General features: G+C 37.0%; 1 protein-coding gene across 2 annotated transcripts in view; it reads right to left on the bottom strand.

Moving 5' to 3' along the window:
- Positions 1–17,956, bottom strand: part of TAFA1 (TAFA chemokine like family member 1) — a 562,910-nt gene extending 544,954 nt beyond the window's left edge. Inside the window, exons 1-2 of one of the 2 annotated variants that reach the window (XM_019711753.3) lie at positions 17,501–17,956; positions 15,429–15,549 (exon numbers count right to left, since the gene is read on the bottom strand). In XM_019711753.3, coding sequence (XP_019567312.1) covers positions 15,429–15,546 — 118 coding nt within the window. In that variant the 5' untranslated portion in view covers positions 15,547–15,549; positions 17,501–17,956. The remainder of the gene's footprint in view (positions 1–15,428; positions 15,550–17,500) is intronic. The other variant, XM_019711752.3, reaches the window with a different exon arrangement.
- Positions 17,957–20,994: the final 3,038 nt, after the last annotated feature.

Below are 20,994 nucleotides of genomic sequence, written 5' to 3'. Positions count from 1 at the left end.
GCATCACCTAGCCTATTCTGAAGTATACTTACTTCTATCTTAATACTGTCCATCACAACTAAAACTCATGATGCCAGCAGAGGGAAAGAATTTCAATCTTATAGTCATTAAGGACATAGGATCTGCAACCAAATTACCCCAGTTCAAATCCTGGCTTCATTTCTTTTAGCTATAGACAATGGGCAAGTTATTTAAACTCTCTGAACTTTATTTCCCTCATCAGTAGAAAGAAGAGAACAAGAGTAACTGCCTCACAGTGTTAAGTATAAAGATAAATGAAATAATACAGAATTTTCAACACAGTGCCAGGCACATAGTAAGTACTTCATAAAAATCCGTATTTAATGTATCTTTAAATCTCAGACAAAATCAAGGAGGAGAAGTGCTAAATCAATTTTTTCTTCCATTCTTTTATCCTGCTGTCTTCAAAGCATTTACATATATGCATTAATCTGTGACAAAGGAATGTATTTTCCCTGCTCTTCTGACCTTTTTCAGATTTTCTAATGCATCTTCCTTTCTGCTTCTAGACCTTTATAATTCTGTTAATATTTCCTAGAATTCTTTGTTGCCCAAACTCCATCCCTAACACTTAGTTAACCCTTCCTACTTCTTTGTTATTTGAAATATTTTTTGGAAGCCTTGACCCAGATCTTAGACCGTTACCCCCACCAAAAAAAAAACAAACAAACAAATAAAACCCTCCTAGGAAGGAAAGGCGATGGACAGATGGTCTTGGAGCTCCTCAGGGGGCATAGTAGAAAGACCAGGATGTCTGTCTTGGCCGGAACCCCACTGTATTTACCTAACACTAGATATAAGATTATAAACACTATCTGAAGCTTCCACTTTCAAATATTCTATAATAATGACAACTTTCTTGAATTAGCATTTTTTACATTGCTTTCTGTCGATGAATATTACTATACCCGTAGAAAGAATGTTATATCAGATCTTACGTATACAAACATGTATATCAATAGGTCCTTCTGCTTACAATAATAATAAACTACCCTTACTTGTTTTCAACAATTTAATTAAATACAATTAACTCGAGTTTGACTTGGCAACCTATTAATGTCACAATTGAATATAAACAGACTGATGAAAAGATTATAATTAATAAATCCTTTACACTACTGCAAAATTACTCCAATGCTCTGCTTGCCAGAAATACATAACAGCATTTTTGAAGTATGTTAATGAGGACAGAAAAAACAGATAATACAGTTCTATCAAATAACTTGGCAAGGCTTCTATAAAGCTCTGACCTCTTCAGTAGAGAGCTCTCGCCTGTTGGGTATGGTTCTTAACAGACTCTGAAACATTAATTGCAAATTTATCATCATATTTAATATCTTTAATCCATACTTCTAACTGCATAGGTTATTCTCTCATACTAACACAAATTCCCTAAAGACATAAAACATAAGAAACTGACCATTGGCACTTATTTATTCATTTATTTATTTTTTTTGCTAAGGCTCAAAATATTAGACATCATGATACTTAGGCAACTCTTAAAAATACACAAATATATCATTCTGTATTCAGAGTAGAAAATATGGGATACACATAAAAGTACACAAAAAGGATACCCTGGATGAAACCCATGACATTTAGGTACTAATGTGTTTATCTGCATATACCTGGGTTTCTTCCTTCAGTAGTTGGGTCCTATGATAAAGAGGTGATAGGTAATTTTAAGGACAACACAATTAATGAAAAGGAAAAAAAAGAAAACACCTGAGGAAGTATGGATAAATGGGATAAGATTTCAGTTGAATAATAGCTCTTTTAATAGAGCTATAATAGACTTAGAATTCATTCTGAGAATCACAAAGCACCAATGCTGACTTTTGGACTATTTTCCATTAATGAGTTATTGGCCAGATGTTTAAATTAATTAACCAAACTTCCCTCTTATTTGGGATCAAACAGACTCCATGAAGCTTATTGATTAGAGCACCTTCCTCAGTAATTACAAACAGAACATGCTGTTCGAAGGAAGGATATTGTAAGTATTGACCGTTCATATTGACTTAGAACTCAAGGCCAACCATTAACGGACTCCAGAGTAGAGATTAGCCATCAAATCTCTCTCTTGCCTATGCTGAGTACATGGAAAATTATCAGAAAACTCAGATGTGACCATAAAGTGAAAGTAAGTTCTAATTGTGAAATCTCTATGTGCTTCCTTTTTTATATAGAAAAATAGTATGTGTGGATGTGTTGGGACTAAGCAGTCTCTCTATACCATCTTTGCTTTGACACTCATATGTTTACCTAACAAAATAAGACAACTTATGCTGGACAATTACTCTATGGCAGACGTAGAACAGACATCATCATTATTTCTTACTTAAACCTGTAAAGTGGGGATTTATAAACAAGCACCCCCATTTTATGGGTGAAGCAGAAAGTGTGACACTGCCTTGCTCACACTTAGAGCTAATAATGTGATGATAATAGAGCCCGAATATGAATTCCTTGTTTTCTTAGTATACCAACCTGCTCCTATCCCTGTAGCTACTTGGCCAAGAGCCACTGGTGACAAGGAGAGTTAGGTCAGGTAAAAATCTTGCAAGCAAGTCAACCCTTTACCTAATTCCCAGAGATGTACATACATACTACACATATGACATGGACTTACCCTGTTCCAGGAATCCAAGTACTTTATATGTATTAACTTGATTAATCATTTAAATCATTATTTTTAAATTAATAACATGGTCCACCTTGAGGTGGGAAATCAGTTACATAAAAGAACAGCCTAGATCAAGAATGGACAATATGTTTCATCTCAAAATTAAACCAGTAAGTCCATGTAAGGTCGTTTGCATGGTATGTGACATAGTAGGTGCTGGATAATGGTGGTTCTGAGGGTGGTTGTTGTTATTTTTGAAATCATTCCTATCTCCTTTAACAACTCAATGATTAAAGCACTGCTTAGAAGGATTCAGAGAATAAATCTGGATTCAAATACAAAGAGTATCATAATTGATTAGCAATGTCTGAAAAAGCATAATCATAAGAGTGAACTATGTGTCGGGAATTTGCCATCACTGGCCATGTGGATATTTTGGAAGAGGGAAAGAGATTTGTTTTGATGATGAGAGGAATTTGAAAGGGAAACTGCAGGTCTGATTATTTAAGCAATTTCTACCTAACATGTTACTGGGCTATGAGTGTAGCTAGTTTTGTTTGAAAGACAGCAAATTCCATATTTTAGCAAGAAGACACTGCTGCAAATGATCAAACCACTTACTGAAAAGGTCAGCCCACTTTACAATATTATGGATAATTTATAAAGTCTCAATGTGATATGTGCCAAAAAATTTTATCAAAAACTTAAATTGCCGTTACAGAGAGTTTTCTTCCATTGTGAATGATTTATAACTTTATTTTAAGTAAAACAGAAAATCTACACTAAGACTGAGTCTAAGAAATGTAGATTTATCCTATGCTGTTACTTCTCTGCATGAAAAGGTTCTCCAAAGCCTGAAAAAATGTATTGGGAGACAATAGCCTATTAAAAAAAAAAAAGGAAAAAAAAAAAGAAAGACTGAAAATGAGATGCTGTTAATCCAATAAGAAAGCATGCTCTCAGCCAAGCCTGTTGGCATAGCAAAATTAAGACTAAAGCATTACTCAGCTCAACTTCACTAGCTATTAGGGAAATGCAAATCAAAAGCACAATGAGATACCACCTCACACCTATTAGAATAACTATTATCAACGAGATAATAACAAGTGTTGGAGAGGTTGTGGAGAAAAAGGAACCCTCATATGCTGTTGATGGGAATGTAAATTGGTACAGTCAGTATAGAAAACAGTATGGGGGTTCATAAAAAAATCAAGAATAGAATTACCATATGACCTACCAATCCCTTTTCTGGATATTTACCCCAAAAATCTGAAAACATTTATCTATAAAGCTATATGTACTCCTGTGTTCATTGTAGCATTATTCATGGTGACCAAGACATGGAAACAACCAAGTGTCCTCTGATAGATGATTGGATAAAAAAGAAGAGATACATATATACAATGGAATACTACTCTGCCATAAGAAAAGATGAAATACTGCCATTTGCAACAACATGGATGGATCTTGAAATTATCATAGTAAGTGAAATAAGTCAGACAGAAAATGTCAAGTATCCTATGACTTCACTCATATGTGAGATATAAAATTGAAAGCAACAAATGAACAAGACAAAGAAACAAAAACTCATAGACACAGACAACCGTTTAATGGTTACCAGAGCGTAAGTGGGGAGAAGTGTGGTAGAGGAGGATAAAAGGGGTCAAATATATGCTGATGGAAGGAGAATTGACTCTGGGTGGTGAACACACAATACAATATATAGACGATGTATCATAGAATTATACATTTGAAATCTGTATAATTTTACTAACCAATGTCACCTTAATAAATTGAATTAAACATAAATAAAATAAAATAAACAGTATGACATATTTTGTCCTTTATCACACAAGGGTAACAATAATTCAAAGGTGAGAAAGTCCTCATGGGACACAGAGAGTCTGACCAGAGTATTGTTGCTGCATTTTTGTTAATTAACTGAATTCTTTCCATAGAAACTCTAATTATATACTAGGGCTCTTTCCTTCCACCTGTGGTCATCAATGTAAATTAGTTTACAAAGAGTAACATGGGGGAAAATCTTGCTTTCCCTTTAAGTGGAATAATATAAAGTTTCTCTAGTTTAGAGCCTACAGCTATCCAGGTCCACCACCAACCCACCTTATTCCCCTTACCTGCCTCTAAGTCTTTACTTCTTCTGTTCCCTTTGGTTGACTAGGTCACCCTTGATCCTTTCTACTAGCTCACTTTCTACCCAGTACCCATAGCCCAACACAAAATCACCACCTTCATGAGGATTTCCCAAATCTTCTCTCTTTAGGATGAATTGCTTCATACTTTGTGATCCCAAAGCACCCTGTTGGGTTAGAGGTCACATCACAAGCGACTTTGCATCTTAGACAGAGTTAAAGAAGACCAGGGAAAAGAATTAAACATTTCTGGAAGTAATGAAAAGAACATTTTGCAATTCTCAGAAGTTGACAGAATTGCCTAAAGCTACACTATCTTAAATAGTAGTTACTGGACATATGTTGCTATGTAAATTTAAATTTGATTTAATTGCTATTGGGTTCATTTTCTTATTTTTTTTTAAATAAAGTGTTTTATGTCATGCAGTTTTTGGATAGGAGAGAGATTCTGGAGAAATTCAGTCAATTAACTGACCTCAGGGATGGTCAAAGACTCTCAACTTGCATACCAGTGTCAATCAGTTAATTGGTGGTACCTGGAGAAGGACTGAGAAAGATTATGAAATCCTATCTAGGCTCTGTGGGAATAATCACTGTGATTGATTACCTAGGCCTCTGACAGAAGGCAGGGGATTGGCAGCATGTACACCATAAATCTGCTTTTACTTCTGAACAATCCTGGGAGTAACTGTCAAAATGTTTCCTACAAGTGTTCACCCAGTGACCTAGTTTCTCAAGCACATGTCCGGTATGTGGCATCTTTCATTTTCATCAGATAAAGAGATATAAGGAGCTACAAAGACAATTGAACTTAAGACCTCATCTGGAAAGCCTTCAAATAACATGCTCTCCTGTCTTCTATCTTAGCATTTGATTTCAGAAAAATGGCTTTTTATTATTATTTTTATATTGCTGTGTCATATATTTTTTTCAATTCATAGTTCTATGAAGGGTTGGTCTCTAGTTTACAATTCCGTCATAGAACAGTCATGTTCAAACCTTCTTTACTATACCACATTGAGGAAGTGAAATATCCAATTCTTACCTGTTTCTACTTCCCAATAGAAAAATACTTAGGTAATAAATACTTGGAAGGGTACATTTATGACTCACTAATTACGTTTATTAACATATTCACGTTTTACAAAATGTGCCCTATGGACATAAAGATAAACCAAAAATGTGACCTGCCTTGAGGTTTACATTGCATAGGTTCACAGGCAGTATACCATGAAAGGTAAATGTTTTGAATCCATTCAGGACATCGAGGCAGCCACAACAACGTAACTAAAGACACTTATGAAAGAGGACTTCCAGAACTGCTTCAGAAAATGGAAAGAACGATGGGATAATTGTGTTCAAAGAGGGGGGGGGGGTGTTTTGAGGGGGATTAATGGTGATGTGTCTTTTACTGTAATAATTTTTTTTTTATTTAAACATTCACTGAAGTTTTTGATCACACCTCATACAATTGATGTCACTATACAAGTGTCAACATACAAATAAATGTGAGTGATTTATATGTACTTGTTTTACAAGGATATAGATGACAGTTTCTGAACCACAATTCATTTCTGAATGTATTAAAGTCCAGTCTTCACCAAATTTAAAATCCAAAATATGCAAAATGCATCATTACAGACTATAAGGTTAATGAAATAGCCCACAGCAAACTTAATTGATAATGATAAAACTAAACCAACACTAACGTATAATTTAAAAGCAAGGACCACAGCAACTGAAAATCACTAACAACCCAAACAATGCTCATGATAAACTGATAACAAATTATCTTTCCCCAAATTACATGAATTGTAATTATTTGCATGCAGGCGCTTTGCAATGTTTTCAAGAGCTGGCGGCAGTTTTCTTAGTAGAATACTGAATGAAGGAAGCTCAGTTAGCGTTAGCTACACGTCATTCCTAGTAGAATCATAACTCAATTGGTGTACTAATAAGTAGCCCATATCCGTACACAAAATGAATACACATGAAATTTTAAATATTTGCTCAAAAGAACAACAAAAACCCTTGGGTTTTAAGATAAATTTACAACCTACTAGTGGACTTTAGACTTGAGTTTGAGAATGTTAATAAAGTATTAAATGACGGCATCGTAATGCTACCTGATGCTTCCTTCTGTTTCATTACATTTGCAGATTACTATTTCTCCTAAACCTTACTTACAGGAAAATTAATTGATTTTTAGCTAAGATTCAAATGAGACCTCTGTTTAGGCCATTGGCTTCATTACATAAATGCTCACTGTCTATCAGACCCTAGTGCTACCATGTAGCATCATGCGACGGGCTCAGAGACACAGTGTTTCAGCATGTTGGGGCTAACTCAGGCTAAGACTAAACCATGGGCATAATTCCAATGCAGACCAAGGGAGATATTCATAGAAACCCCCTGTGACCCCACTGCTGTCACCTCTCTCCACACTGCTTGTATAAAAGGACTTGATAAATTCATTAGGCATCATAAAATGTGGGAGCTGGAAATAATCTTGTCTGAGGTGACACACAGTTGGCAGGTGGGATACAGCCCTGAGTCAAGTTTGCTTGTCCCATCTGACATTTCAAAGGTAAGGACATTACACTTAAACTTCTAGGTATCTGGCTTGCCTTAAGCTATCAGATGTTCCGGTCACATTGAACCCATCTCAGGTGTAGCCTAGGATTTGTTGTGGCCTCTAGATGTGCATATGCTCGTTAGTTGCCACAGTTTTCAGTATTTTGTGATGTCTGGTCCCCTGGCTGGTCCAATCAATTTTGTTCACTGCCTGGTCTATGAAGGTATTTACATAGTTCAGCTGTGAAATCATCCAGGAAGTTTTCAGACAGTTTCAGCAGAAGGCTTTTTTAAATATACAAAGGTGATTTTGTACTGAATCTTGCTCTATCAAATGGATAAAATCAATGAATCAGTTCCTTGGGCAGCTTATAAGCCTCACTATCTGGCAGAACATTCCTTACTGTTTGTGGAATGTGTGGCTCACCTCCTGAGGCTGCTAGGTGCCCTATGAAAATCATTGATTCCTTCCCACCCTCTCCTCAAAAGCCTTGAAACTGACACCTGACGTGAGACCCTGAGAGCTCCAGCTTCATACTGCTACTCTGCTGCTCTCCCCTCATTACATATATATATATATATATATATATATATATATATATATATATATATATATATATATATGAAGGCTTAATGTGCTGCTTTCCTGCCAGTGTAGTCATTTTTAGAGTGTATAAAACTGTTGCTAGTGGATCAGAAAATAATTATTGGATACTTACACACTATTTATTCAGTATGACCTGCTGGCCTGCTGACCTTAATCCAAGATACACTGTCAGTTTCAAGAGCATTGAAGTGCTTTGTGCCCCGCGGAGTAGTAGGTGTGGTAGCTCATCTAAATTTGGGAGCTGGTATTCTGCCTTCACGTCAAAGCATATGACTCAATCGGTCCATTCTTCATCCACGCAAAGGGAAAATCAGAAAATCCTTAGGATGCATACAGACTCAGTGAGCTTGGATTTATTCCTGGGTAAAATGGATGTATGCCTAGAAAATTTGGTCTAATAATGGTGTAGTAAAAGTGAATAGAGGTAATTGCATTAGCAGAACAACGGCATTGGCTAAGGATATAGGAGATCGTCCTCCCTTCTATACTCAGGGTGAGGACTCGTTTAACTCCTTCCCTGCAGGGAGGAAGCATCAACGTACTGAACAGGCAGATGCCTCATAGCATCTATCCATCTTCTGAGAGAAAATAACTGTGATGATATAATTTCCCTTTTCTTTCTCTGAGCCCTTATTATATAAAGACAGGGAAGTAGAAACAGTGGGCCAAGAGGTTCCCTAAGTGCTTTGAGGACATCATCTTTGGAGAATTCAATTAGTTTATACAAATTGTTAAAATGATTCTTCTTCTCTTTACCCCAAAGAAAGGAAAATGTGCTTGTCCGGTGTTATTTTCTAGCTGCTACAAAGATGAAGTCAATTTTTCTCTTGATATCAAAAGATTTAAAAGCAAAAGGCTTTTCCCTACTTGCTAAGTAAATTTCTCTTCAGTCCCTCAAGACCACGCTTATAATACTTCTAAATCTCTAGGGGAAAAAAAAAAAATCATTCCCTGACTTGAAAACCCTAGGCATTTAATTTTTTACTACACTTGTAGATATATTCTTTGGATTATTTTGATTAATGGATTAGCTGTCAAATAATGAATAAAGTCAAATACCTACTCAAAGATGTTGCACAGATACATACATAAATGCACACATTATACTTACAATTTGTTGTATCTCCTAATTATAAATGCACAAACAGATACATATGGATCCATCCGTACACACACAAGCACTCACACACAAATAGTAACAAATAAAGGAGAGTATAAAAGTCCACCAGAACAGCCATTCTTTCTTTCCTTAATAATATCACACATATTTTCTGAGACCCTATATGTCAAGTTCCTCACTAGAAGTGAGAGATAAAAAGACGACTAGCACAGGATTCCAGAATTATCTTGGCCCACACATCTCAACGCATGTGGTATGAATAGGCACTGGCGATACTGACCAAATGAAAAATGTTTGGAAATTTAAGTTAAACACAACCAGGTTTCCTATCTGCAAATCTTTCCAAAACTTTCATACACTTAACATGCATTGCAAATCTCCAAGAGGAGAACATACCATGTAGTGAATGTTATTCCAAAAGCTTTTTTCCAAGAAGTATCTTGAGGGGACAGTATTTTGTGAACTGGGAAATGCTAACCTAGACATTTTGTTGAATATTGAAGGTGCTTAGAAAAAAAAAGGGCTTCGTGATATTTTCCTACCTATGTCTCCTTCTTGTTCTTTAAATTGGAAACATTTGTTTGATGTATTTCTAATTTTACCATAAAATACCCTGTAGGTAATATCATAAGTTTTTTATTAAAAAGCAATATATACCCACACTAGAAATGAATCAAAAACACTAACACTATATAAAGAATGTCTATAGCCTTCCTGACATTTTTATGCATGTGCAAATATTTTTCCCCCAAAATTACTTTGAATCTGAATATTCTGTTCCTTGTTTTCTTCACTCAACAGTATATCATGGGCATGTTTGCACACAAGTACATATAAACATATCTCATCCATTGCAAAAGCTACATTGAATTCCATTTTGTAAATGTGCCATAATTTGTTTTACCAATCCCCTTTTGATGGAGATGAAATTCCCCTCTAATTTTTTTTTGTTATTAAAATCATTGTTGCACAGTGTTTTAAAGAGTTCAAGTTGCCATAAATGAACTTTAAGAAATTAACAAGTGAAGGTTAATGTTCATTTGTGCAACTTCTAAACATTTGTTTATACTGTGATAAAACATCTATTTTCCTTAGCTACAAATTGAGGCTATAGGGTTGAGTGCATATAAGTAACAATATTTATACAGCATTGTAATAATTCTCTTACAAGTTCAAGAGACAGACAGAAAATATTTATTTGTACCTCTACTTGGTTTTGACACTTGAGTGTTATCAAATGTTCATAGCTGTGCTCTGACTCTGGAATGAGGTCAACGTCATCAGTCAGGTGATCCATGGATTATCACTAGCATCAGTTTATACCAAGTTACAACCTGTCTGCTCTAATCCTTACACCAGTTCACTACACTTAGCAACCTAGCACTAGTATGCATTCTTAACAAGCCAATATGCAACCACTATTGTTCTCACTGTGTATTTTATATTACAATTATGAAGCAATTCTTTACTCTAATGTACCTTGGCATTCTGATGCACATGCCTGCAGCAGTTTTCAATAAAGTAATACTGAATAATAAGGTAACAATAAGTATAAAGCATACAAGAATGCTTTTTAGTATTTTAATAAAACAACACTTTAAAATGGAGGGTGATGTTCAGTATGTAATAATTTAAGTCATGAATGAATACCTGTAAACACATAGTTTGCTTAATACAGCTTTAAATCAGGCCAAGTGTAAGTTACACGGATGATTCTATTCAGAGTAATCTTTTCATATATAATTTCCATACACCCCTGTCAATAAAATAGCAGTGACTCTAGAATAAATGATTCATTAGGCACTGTAACTCTTGTCTCTTGTAATTTATCTATATAATTTTAAATTACTAGAGAATCTCAAGGATCTTCTCCTAAAGTATTTTGAAATGATCCATATTTTATTATGTTTCAAGGACAACCCCTCACATACATCCTCACACACCCACACACTTGAAATTAAGTAACCATTAAAATTGCGGTCATAATTCATATATCCACAAAGGGAAAAAAAACTAATCCTAAATTAGAAAGTTACATTTAGCAAACCATTCATTCTTTTTTACCTGTTACACAACTGGTGCTTATAAAGAGTTGAACGTGTCTATTTTAATTACCTGAAACAGTGAAACACCACTTTTGAGTTTTCATTGTTTAGTCTGCCTTTTTTAAATTAATTGCCCTCCTAATTGCTGTGTTGTGTATATTTTTAAAAGGCATGAATATTCTTCAACTTGTTATAGTAATTTTCTACATCATTCCCAGAATAAAAACTTGATTTAGCCAAATATTAACATTATTGAAATTACAAATCTGTTAATCTATAGCACATTTTACTCATTTGTGCAATTTTGAAATTCACTTCCATTTGATTGACTTTTAATCTTCCCTAACTAGTGACTAACTGAAAATAAATGGTGCGTTCCTAATACTGTAAATATGAAAAATAGGAAGTACTTAGGGACTGCAGGGGAATACATTAAAATCAGTCAGTTTTCTAGTTAACATATTCTCATTCTGTTTGTGTACAAAACCCACTACACTGAGAAGACATCACAAATTCATGGTCTCACAAAAACATTGTCCTGATTTCATGTTTTGACAGAAGAAATTGGCCCAAATCTCTAACATTTCCTCTGAAGGACTCGGGCTGGCTGGTGCCGTCCAGGTGCTGCACAATCTGAACGAGGGGAACATCACATCAAATTCCACTCATCTGTCAGTGTAGTGGATTATTTCTTGAGAGACTGAAATTGGCTGCTGGGAGCAGAGCACCATCCATCTTACCGGGTAGGGCATGGTGAAGTTGCCTGTAAGAAGCTGATGAGAGGAGCCAGCAGTTCCTAAGCAGGTGAGGAGACAGCTGGAAAGCCTTTACTCGCCCTCTATTCAGGGCTCTGAGTGAAAGATCTGTCATTTTGCACATTTCCTGGGTACTTGGTATGCACAGGGTGTCTGTCTGCTCCAGCTTTATGAAAGAGGTGATTTTTCAAGCTTAGGCAAATGTGGCAAAGCTCAGGGTCTGCTGGTGTCTCATTTTTTCTCATCATGTCACTTGTTTTAACTGATTTGAGAAAATGAGATTATGTTTTTCTTTTTTGCTCATTTATCCAGCTATTTATTTATTTATTTGCTCATTTAGGGGTGGATTGTCACAGATAACTGGCCCTGATTTCCCTCTTGTTTTCATACACATTTCATTAGTGTCCCTAAAGATTTAAGACCCACAAAAAGAAACATCCCAACTCTCATCACCAAAAGCATATATTTACTCTTAAAATCAAAACAGAAGACTGTACCAAAGAAGATTGTATTTCTGACCGAAAGTATTAGAATATTGCTATTTCCAAGATCTATTGTTTTAATCTTTACAGCAATTCTTGAAAACCCAAGGAAGTTGAATAACCATATTACATACATTGGACTTTCAGTTTAATATCATTTTAATCTTTCTGTATCTAGAAATGAGTATTTATAGTTTCTCTATTTCATCAATGAAGCTGAAATGAGTCTCAAATACATAAGCACTTGGGATTGAAATTGGTCTCCGTACTGCAGTTTCTTGGGGTATGTGACATACCAATTGACTATGTATTGGTGATAACAAGCAATTTCTAAGAATAGACAATGGGGAAAACAAAGACTGTGTTTAATTTCATTCAAAACCTAATGATGTGTTTCTCAGTTTAAAATTATAATATTTTGATAATAAGCACCAAACAGACATGAGTTTACTTATTGCAAGTAGCATAGCCATAACCCCACACCAAAAAAAACTTATATATTATCTGATTAATGGAGACAATCTGTGAAAGCTCATTGCAAAGTGTACTGTTTTTCATGACTATCTGTATAGAGAATAAAATAAAACACACAGCATTTGGTGGTATATTCTAGCCAGCTGCCACATAGTTAAAAAGCAACAACAAGAGTATACACTAGGTTTTTGTCCTGATTATGTGGATGGACGATTAGCTGTGTGAACAGCAAAATTTCACTCATTTAACATCTCTCACACGCACATTTTTAGTCTATTAAAGGGGGGATGGTGTCAGTAATTCCTGATATTTATAAAGAGTTTTACAGTTTACAAAGCACTTTCAAGATTGTCATTTATACCCCTACAACATCCCTAAAGGAGAAACTGAACTCAGAGAAGAAAAGTGACTTGTTCAAGGTCATGCCATTACGTTAGGTGACAGGTGATGGCTAGTCCTGAGCTCTGCTGTCACCTCGTGCCACCTCTCACCAGTTCTGCTATGGCTACCTCCTTTCATACTGGGTTTGCAGTTCAAATGATTCCAAGGATTGACATAACTTGAAAGTTTTCACAAATTATGCCAAAGGGCTGGCACTTCCTCAAAGAGGCTTCTTGGCATAACTATTCTGTGCACTGAGAGACATCACTGTATATATATCCTCCTTGGGAAACAGACTCAGGAGGTGAAATCAGACCAACCTGACCTCCAACAGGCAGTTATTGGCTGTGTGGTTTCAGACAAGTCACCCTGTACCTCAGAACTTCAGTCTCCTGGGAGGGTGGCGGGAGGGAGGAGATTACACCTGTTTGTATAAGGATCAAGCCAGACAATGGGAATTAACCTTGGGAGCGCGACTGAAATACTCAACAACAATTGTTTTGTTATGTAGTCTTATTTTTAAGTATTACAGTGAATGCAGATTTCCGGTGCTACTTGTGTGGCTTTGTAACGAGTCCAAGACATTTTTGCCAGAACAGATTGACGATTAACTGACCGGAGGTAACGTGAGGGTTCCAAAACCCACGTTTGTTTTCCCTCCACCTGGGCACTGAAGCCTCGGAGTCTGGCGGTGTCCACTCCAGGCTCGGGACACACACCGCAAAAATACAAGCGCACAGCATCGGCAGAACACTTTCCATGCCCACCTGCAGGGGCACCAGCGTCCCCTCGCCTAGCCTCCTCCAGTCACGGAGTGGGGGATAAGAGTGGCTGGGGCCCTGAGGCTGCCCCCTGGTCCCAGCCGGGAGCCCAGGTCGCCCCCCAACCCTCCTCCCGGGGAGAACTGGGTTCTGGCAAAAGAACAGGCTGGTGAGCTACTCGGCAGCCTGGTGCAGGCGCGCGGGAGGCCCCCCGACTGCACCGACGCGCTTTCGGTCCTGCCCTCAGCCTGAAGCCGGGAGACGTTGCTGGAGGACTGTGCAGACGAGTCCAGGATCAGTGCCCAGACCGGCTGCAGAGCCCGGGAAAGGCAAAGGCATGGACCTGGCGGCCGGAGCAAGCCGGGCAGGAGGGAGGAGGCCGGGAAGGGATTTGGAGAGAGGGTGAAAGGCTGCGAGCACCTGAAAACTGAGGAGCAGGATCTTGGGCGCGCAACTGGTCCCCTGGGCCACACGTGGTGACTGGTGCAGGGGGACTGAGGAGGACAGCAGGGTGAAGTAAATGGATGCAGAGGCTGAAGCTACACAGAAAATGGAAGGAAAGCTTTCCGAGAACCAGGGCGGGTAAAGACAATCAAGCTGGGGGACAGTAATGAGAAAGCTGGAGAGGCAAAGAAGGAGAGAAAAATCCAGATTGAAGAGTGAGGCCATGAAAGGGTAAGAAATCAACTTTGAACAGAAAGACCAAGAAAGCAAAGTGCGTCTGGAACTCAAAATTCAATATTGGGGGGGGGGGGGGGGGGAGAAAGAAAGAAAGAAAAACAGACTAAAGGGAACTTGTCCCTGAAACTGTCGAGAGAGAGAGAGAGAGAGAATAAAAAAACCCACGGAGCATACTGGAGGAACAGAAAGTGAAGAAAGGGAGAAAGGAAAGGAGACAAATTAAACCAGACAAGAAATAGTAAGTTACTTTTTAATTTCTTTGTCGTTGACAAACTACTTCCAAATTCAGTTTTGGCACTAACATTCCCACAGAATCCTTAGCCACATACACACTGAGATTATAGCATCAGTACTGGATTAAAATGCATCCCAAGAATATACACATTACTTAATCAGTTGTAAAGATCATATTTTGCATCCACCAAACATCCTCAAGTCTTGACAATCATTCCACCTTTTACAGAATATTTCACTTTGGGCCAAAGTATTCAAAAAACAAAAGATTTCTACTTTTTAAATGTGGAAGGGCGTGGGAGGACTCTTTTAGAAAACGCTCTTTCCTGAGAAGTTAATAGAAATACCGCCAAATCATTTTAGTAACCCCCAGCCTCCAAAACATCCTGCCAACAGTAAGTCTTGGAATGCAGAACTGCCCACACTAAAGCACTTTCTGTCACTTGCCTTCAACCATCTGTTAAGGAGACAGCAGTGAGACTGGAGGCTGCAGTGGAGTCAGCGCCTGGCTTACCTGGTCTGTGCAGGTGGTGTTGCTGAAAAGTGTGCTGAAGAGATCCATGGCAGAGCAGCATTGCACAAGCACTTATCCACAAGTACAGGACCCAGGACATCGCAGAGACCATAGCCATTCTCTAAAGAGAATATTAGACAGGAAAGATTAGCCCCAGCTGCAAGCCCCCAGCTGTCAATTCTACTGATGAGAGAAGAGGGAGGAGGGAGGTCTCAGACATCATGTCCCTTTGCTACTAGAAAAAAATGACCCAGCAGAGGTCATGCCATGATGTGGGATTGAACGAAAGCACTATTCAGATCATGAATTCGTTTTTGAAATTCTGCAAAACCAAACTCCAAGGATTGCCAAAACAAATTAAAGTTGGACTATCAGTTAGGCACTTTGAAACATAGTATCCTAACTAAACATTCCATTTTACACAATGATCTTTAAATTATAGTTATTCCAGGCATTGAAAAGCTGCATACTCCTGTTCTTTTTAACTTCATTGCAAGTCTGACATAAGCCTGAAAGAGTGGATTCTTTTTCTTTTTTTAATTCTACATTCATGAATTTTTAATCACTCTGCTGTCTTCTAAACTAAGTAATCATTTCTCAGAGGCATGTTGTAATCTTCTGATAGAACCAGTCTTTTTGGCTGGACTTAAAATCAGAAGGAATTGTCTTCAGCCAGAGTGAGTTTCAGATGCAAGATCTATGCTTCTATCGTAGAGTGAGCTATAATTTACAATATTGCTCTGCCTCATAAGATCCCATTGTGGCATTTGTCTTATAGTGTTGGTGAATATGCATATACAGGTGGTCTATGTATTTATGGATGAGCATACACCTTTTCACAGGCACTGAAACTTTGCAGTCTTATCTGCACCTGTAAGGAGCTTAGGCGCTACAGACACTCAGCTGTACTACATACTGTCCAGTTCCTCAAACAACACCTATGCTGCATTTCATATTGCCAAATTAATCAAACTTGAGACAACACCCTTACTCAGCCAGGGATAGGGAAGCATTTTCTGTACAAGAACCCAGTTAAGTATATGCTTACCTTATGAATAGAGAGAGCTTTGGAACCAATATTATTCCTTTTTAAGTGTTTTCACTGTCGAATCATACACTTTAAGTATTTCAACTATACATTTAATACCTGCCGGTGACCTCCCGGTGTGACTTCTCTAGTCATGGAAATTGCTACTCTCAAAAACTGTGATGTTCAGAAAGCAAAAAAATATACATCGTGTGTGTGTGTGTGTGTGTGTGTGTGTGTGCGCGCACAGACATAATACAAGATAATTTATGGGTTTTAGGAAAGAGCTATAGTTACTTCAAGAAAGGTTTTAGGACTATAATAGACAAATGGTGACAACCTTCATTAAGTGCAAAGTAGGAAAACATTATTTTCAACAGCATGGTACCTTTCATGCCCCAGTCTGTGATTCAGATGGACCATTCACTTTATTATTAGTTTCACTGCTCACTGTTTACTTTATATACAGCAGAGCTAGCCTAATCGTCTTCAGAATTATCAGGGTAACATAGATATACATTCTGTTCAGTAGAGATAAGTAGCAATGCCCCTTCTGTGATTCCTGAAATGAATGTATTTCGGGGCCTTTTCAAAATACCGTGAAAATTACAGAAAGACAAAACAGAGGTGACTGTGGCATGCATTGACTGCTTGTGAATTCCAGTTAAAATGCACTAGGAATTTATCTAAACTTGAAAAAAGCCTACCACAATCAAAACTTAACAGTTTTTCAATGTCTGCTTTCTCTGGCTTATTTCTTTACCCACATTGATCTTAGCATTCAAAAAAGATTACTGTGACTTGACCTTTGCAGCATTTTCCTTCTTTTTCTTTTTTTTCATTTACTTTCTTTAATTCTCAGCACTACTTCCAAGGTTCCTGCATATCGTTCTCATTACTCACTCTCCTACCAAGAGGTTGTCTCTATGTTAATAGGTGTTTTCCCCCAAATAATACATCCAGCCTTACATAGTTCTCTAGAGATGACTTGAATAGGTTACAAATCGGCTTTCTGAATCTTAAGTCCTTAAAAGAGGCTTCTTACCTGAAAAATCCAGCCAAGAGCAGAGTACTCTATTAGTGTTCATTGGAAAGCTCTAACACTTTCTAAAATCCATCTGTGCCACAATTCGAGATTTTTTTTAAAAAGAGCTTCCCAATAATCTTCTTTATCAGGATTTAAAAAAATATGTTTTTCTCTTCCAATGCTATTTCCACAATAAAGGAGACATCGGGTTCATTCAGACTGTATTGTCAGAAAAGAAGCCAAGGTTTGAGGGGTGGAAACCTTGTCATTTTCACCTTTAAATCATCTCCTGGCGTCACCTCTGCCTGACGAGACCTTTGAAGTGATGATGAGATAATGTGCAGTTTCCTGATGAAAATCAGTTTAGAGTTAATGACGGACCATCCCCACTTCAGTGCTTTCAGCGCAGAGTAAGACAGCAAAATGCAGGAGCTGGGCTGCTACACTGTGCTGTAAGTAGCAGTAGTCTGTTTCAATACATCCCTCCTCTGTAAAGTATCACATGTCTTAAAGTGACATTACCCTCTATTACAGCTACAGTGAATTGTAATACCTGCCCACTGACTCTTCAACAACTCAAGCAGCACTGTAACACTATATTGCCTGGTATGTTATGTTAGAGGTTTTACTGGTAGCACTCATTTGCCACAAGAGTAAAGAAGGAAGGAGAAACAAAAGAAAAAGAAACATTCTATAAAATATTGATAGTGTTAATGGGTGTTAGACTTCTAATAGTAAATGGAAAAGTGACATATAAGCCATTTCTTACCTCTTAATGTTCTTATAACCAGTAAGTTAACCAAAAATATTGTTAGGTTTATATAAATTTAAGTCTGTCGATTGTTTTGTCAGTTCAGTCTGAATATATGGTATATCTGAAATACAATATAATGTTTACATACAGAAGTCCAATAAAAATCTTCTGAGTTTTTTTAATATGTTTAATAAATAGAAATGTGTCATTTTGACAAAAAAATGCTCAAGGCATTTTTTTTTTTTTATTTCCCTCTCCCTCAAATAGCATGCTGGGATGGAGAGAGGAAACACTCAGAAGTTCAATATTTTATTTCTAGTACTATGGTTCAAACACTTTCTTCAGAAATATGGTATGATTGTACCTAAACATCAATGATGCATGTAAGGTGACCTAGTTTTCAATTATAGATTACACTAGCAATGATTCTCAGAAATACTCATTCAGTCATTTCATAAATCAGTTATAAAGCACCTACTATGTGTTAGATACATGGGAACAAGGCAGAGAACCAGATCAATGTGATTTCTACTCTTATAGAGCATACTGTCTATTCTTTCATGTTGTTTTCAAAATCAAGGTAGTTCTTATAATTGTCCTTCCTTGAAAACCTTTTGAAATGCTCAGAATACTCTCTTGCCTTTCATAGGCATTATAAAGAAGGTTCGATGCTGCACTGTGTCTTGGGAAGCCATTCTCTTCCCTTATGTTACACAGAATGAGAGAGTGAGGTACCCTTCAGACTCATCAGTCTTTTCCAATGGTCTTTCACAGTGCACAATGCACACATAATAGCTCTTTGTAATATAACAACTTTATTAAACCTTACCAATAAACAAATTTCAAGATAACAGTAATTATTAATCTTACAGTTAAACGTAAGTCAGAAACATCAAAGTTGTAGTTGGTATTGCATATTTCTTTTCTGTGGTTCATTATTATTGTATTGATAAATATTGGGGGTGTCAAAAAAATGTATACACATGACTTGCAGTCATCTTTTGTTATCAGCATATATTATTACAATTTTAATAGTTTTTTTTTCTTTCTTAAAATGTGTATACATTTTTGGCATCCTCTGTATATACAGAGTAGTTACACATACTATGCAATGTCAACACAAAAATAATAACAGCAGTAACAGCAGCTAATGTTTATTAAACCTTCACCGTGTGCTAGCCCTACTCTATATATTGTTGCTTGTAAGGTATAACTCAATCCTTTTTACTAACCTCATTATTAATCCTATTTATTAACCCCAGATAAGCATTATTATTGTTTCATGAGTGGAGAATCTGAGGGGGGTCAGGGAGATAAGAAATTGGTCAAGGTAACATATCTAGTAATAGTGCAGATTTCGAACTCCAATGATCTGGCTCAAGAGCCCATCTCTTAAATACAGGGATAAAACAATTCATGGGGAAAAATTATCCATTACATTTTCTTTCTTTTTTTTTTTTTTTTTTAACATTAAGACAGTCAAAAAATTATGATTCACTCATTTAAGAGGCATAGATTGAATACATTGCAGGCATTTGAAAAACAATACTTTGAAACATAGCTTTTTGTCCCATGATTGTTTTTTGGTTTTGTTTTTGCTACGCTAATGCATTAAAATTAAAAGGAAGTTCACATTTGCTAATAAAAGTTACCATTTTGAAAAATTGTAACCATAATGTTCTTCATTTCTAGGGATTCAATTAAGGCTCAACATCGTTACTTATCTAAAATTCAACTCAATCTAATGAGATTGAAACATGTACTATTGATTATATTCAAGACACTCAGATAGGAATTGTTGAAAATTAAAAGAAAAGAAAAAGAAAAAGAAATGGAAGAAAGACTTGCCTTTTCAGGTTTAAGTAACTTTCTGTATATGTATGTGATGGAACAAGAATATCAACACTATTCCCCTTTTTTTCTATCAAATACCTTGTAGTCCATTGTGTTACAGCCAATGATCATTTGTCTTAATAATATAAGCACCAACAGATATTAACATTAAGGCAATTTAGTCAATTCTCCCCACTGAAAGTGCAACTACTCTCACACCTTTCAAAGAAGTTTGGGCCTTTTACCTTCTGGCAGCTATAGGATTGTACCTCCTGATCACTTTGTGGTTGGCTGGACCAGAAAGTCCTGGCCATTGAGGTGCCAGCAGAACTGATGGCATTGCGTTGAGGCTGGAGCACTTAACTGTTGAAGTGACACCTCCAGATCTTTTTTTGCCTCTGGAACAGGGACTAGCTGCACTATCAGCCTGGATCCTTGAATGGCTGCAAAGAGCAGAGGCCCTTGCTTCCCCTACCAACCCATAATAAATGCACATAATGAATAAGAAATAGTATATTTTTTAAGCAACTGAGACTTGGGGGTTACTTGTTAGTGCAGCGTAACCTAGTCTACCCAGACTGATGAAGATTTTAGCCTGCCCTATTCATATATTAAATCCATTTTATGCTCCATACAATGTTCTTAGCCCTGAGGAGACAGCAGTACATACATCAGACCAAGTTCCTACTTTCACAGAGCCCTCTGCCATAGAAATCCATTGGAGCTTTTTGATCAGAGCAGTGATAAATTTAAAGCATTGATTATTGCAACTGGAATCCCTTAGTGTTCTGATAAACCAGGGGTTATAACCTGATCACTTACGTGGCCATGGCCATGTTCTGCTCAGCTGTTTTGCTTATACAATCACAGTATGTCAGAAAGGAAAGGACCAGAGCACCATCACTTTAGCCCATCCACTTTCTTG

Source organism: Rhinolophus sinicus, chromosome 5, assembly GCF_057876585.1.
Source record: "Rhinolophus sinicus isolate RSI-liver-muscle chromosome 5, RSI-T2T, whole genome shotgun sequence".
Taxonomy (NCBI): domain Eukaryota; kingdom Metazoa; phylum Chordata; class Mammalia; order Chiroptera; family Rhinolophidae; genus Rhinolophus; species Rhinolophus sinicus.
This window is presented reverse-complemented; position numbering and strand designations above follow the sequence as displayed.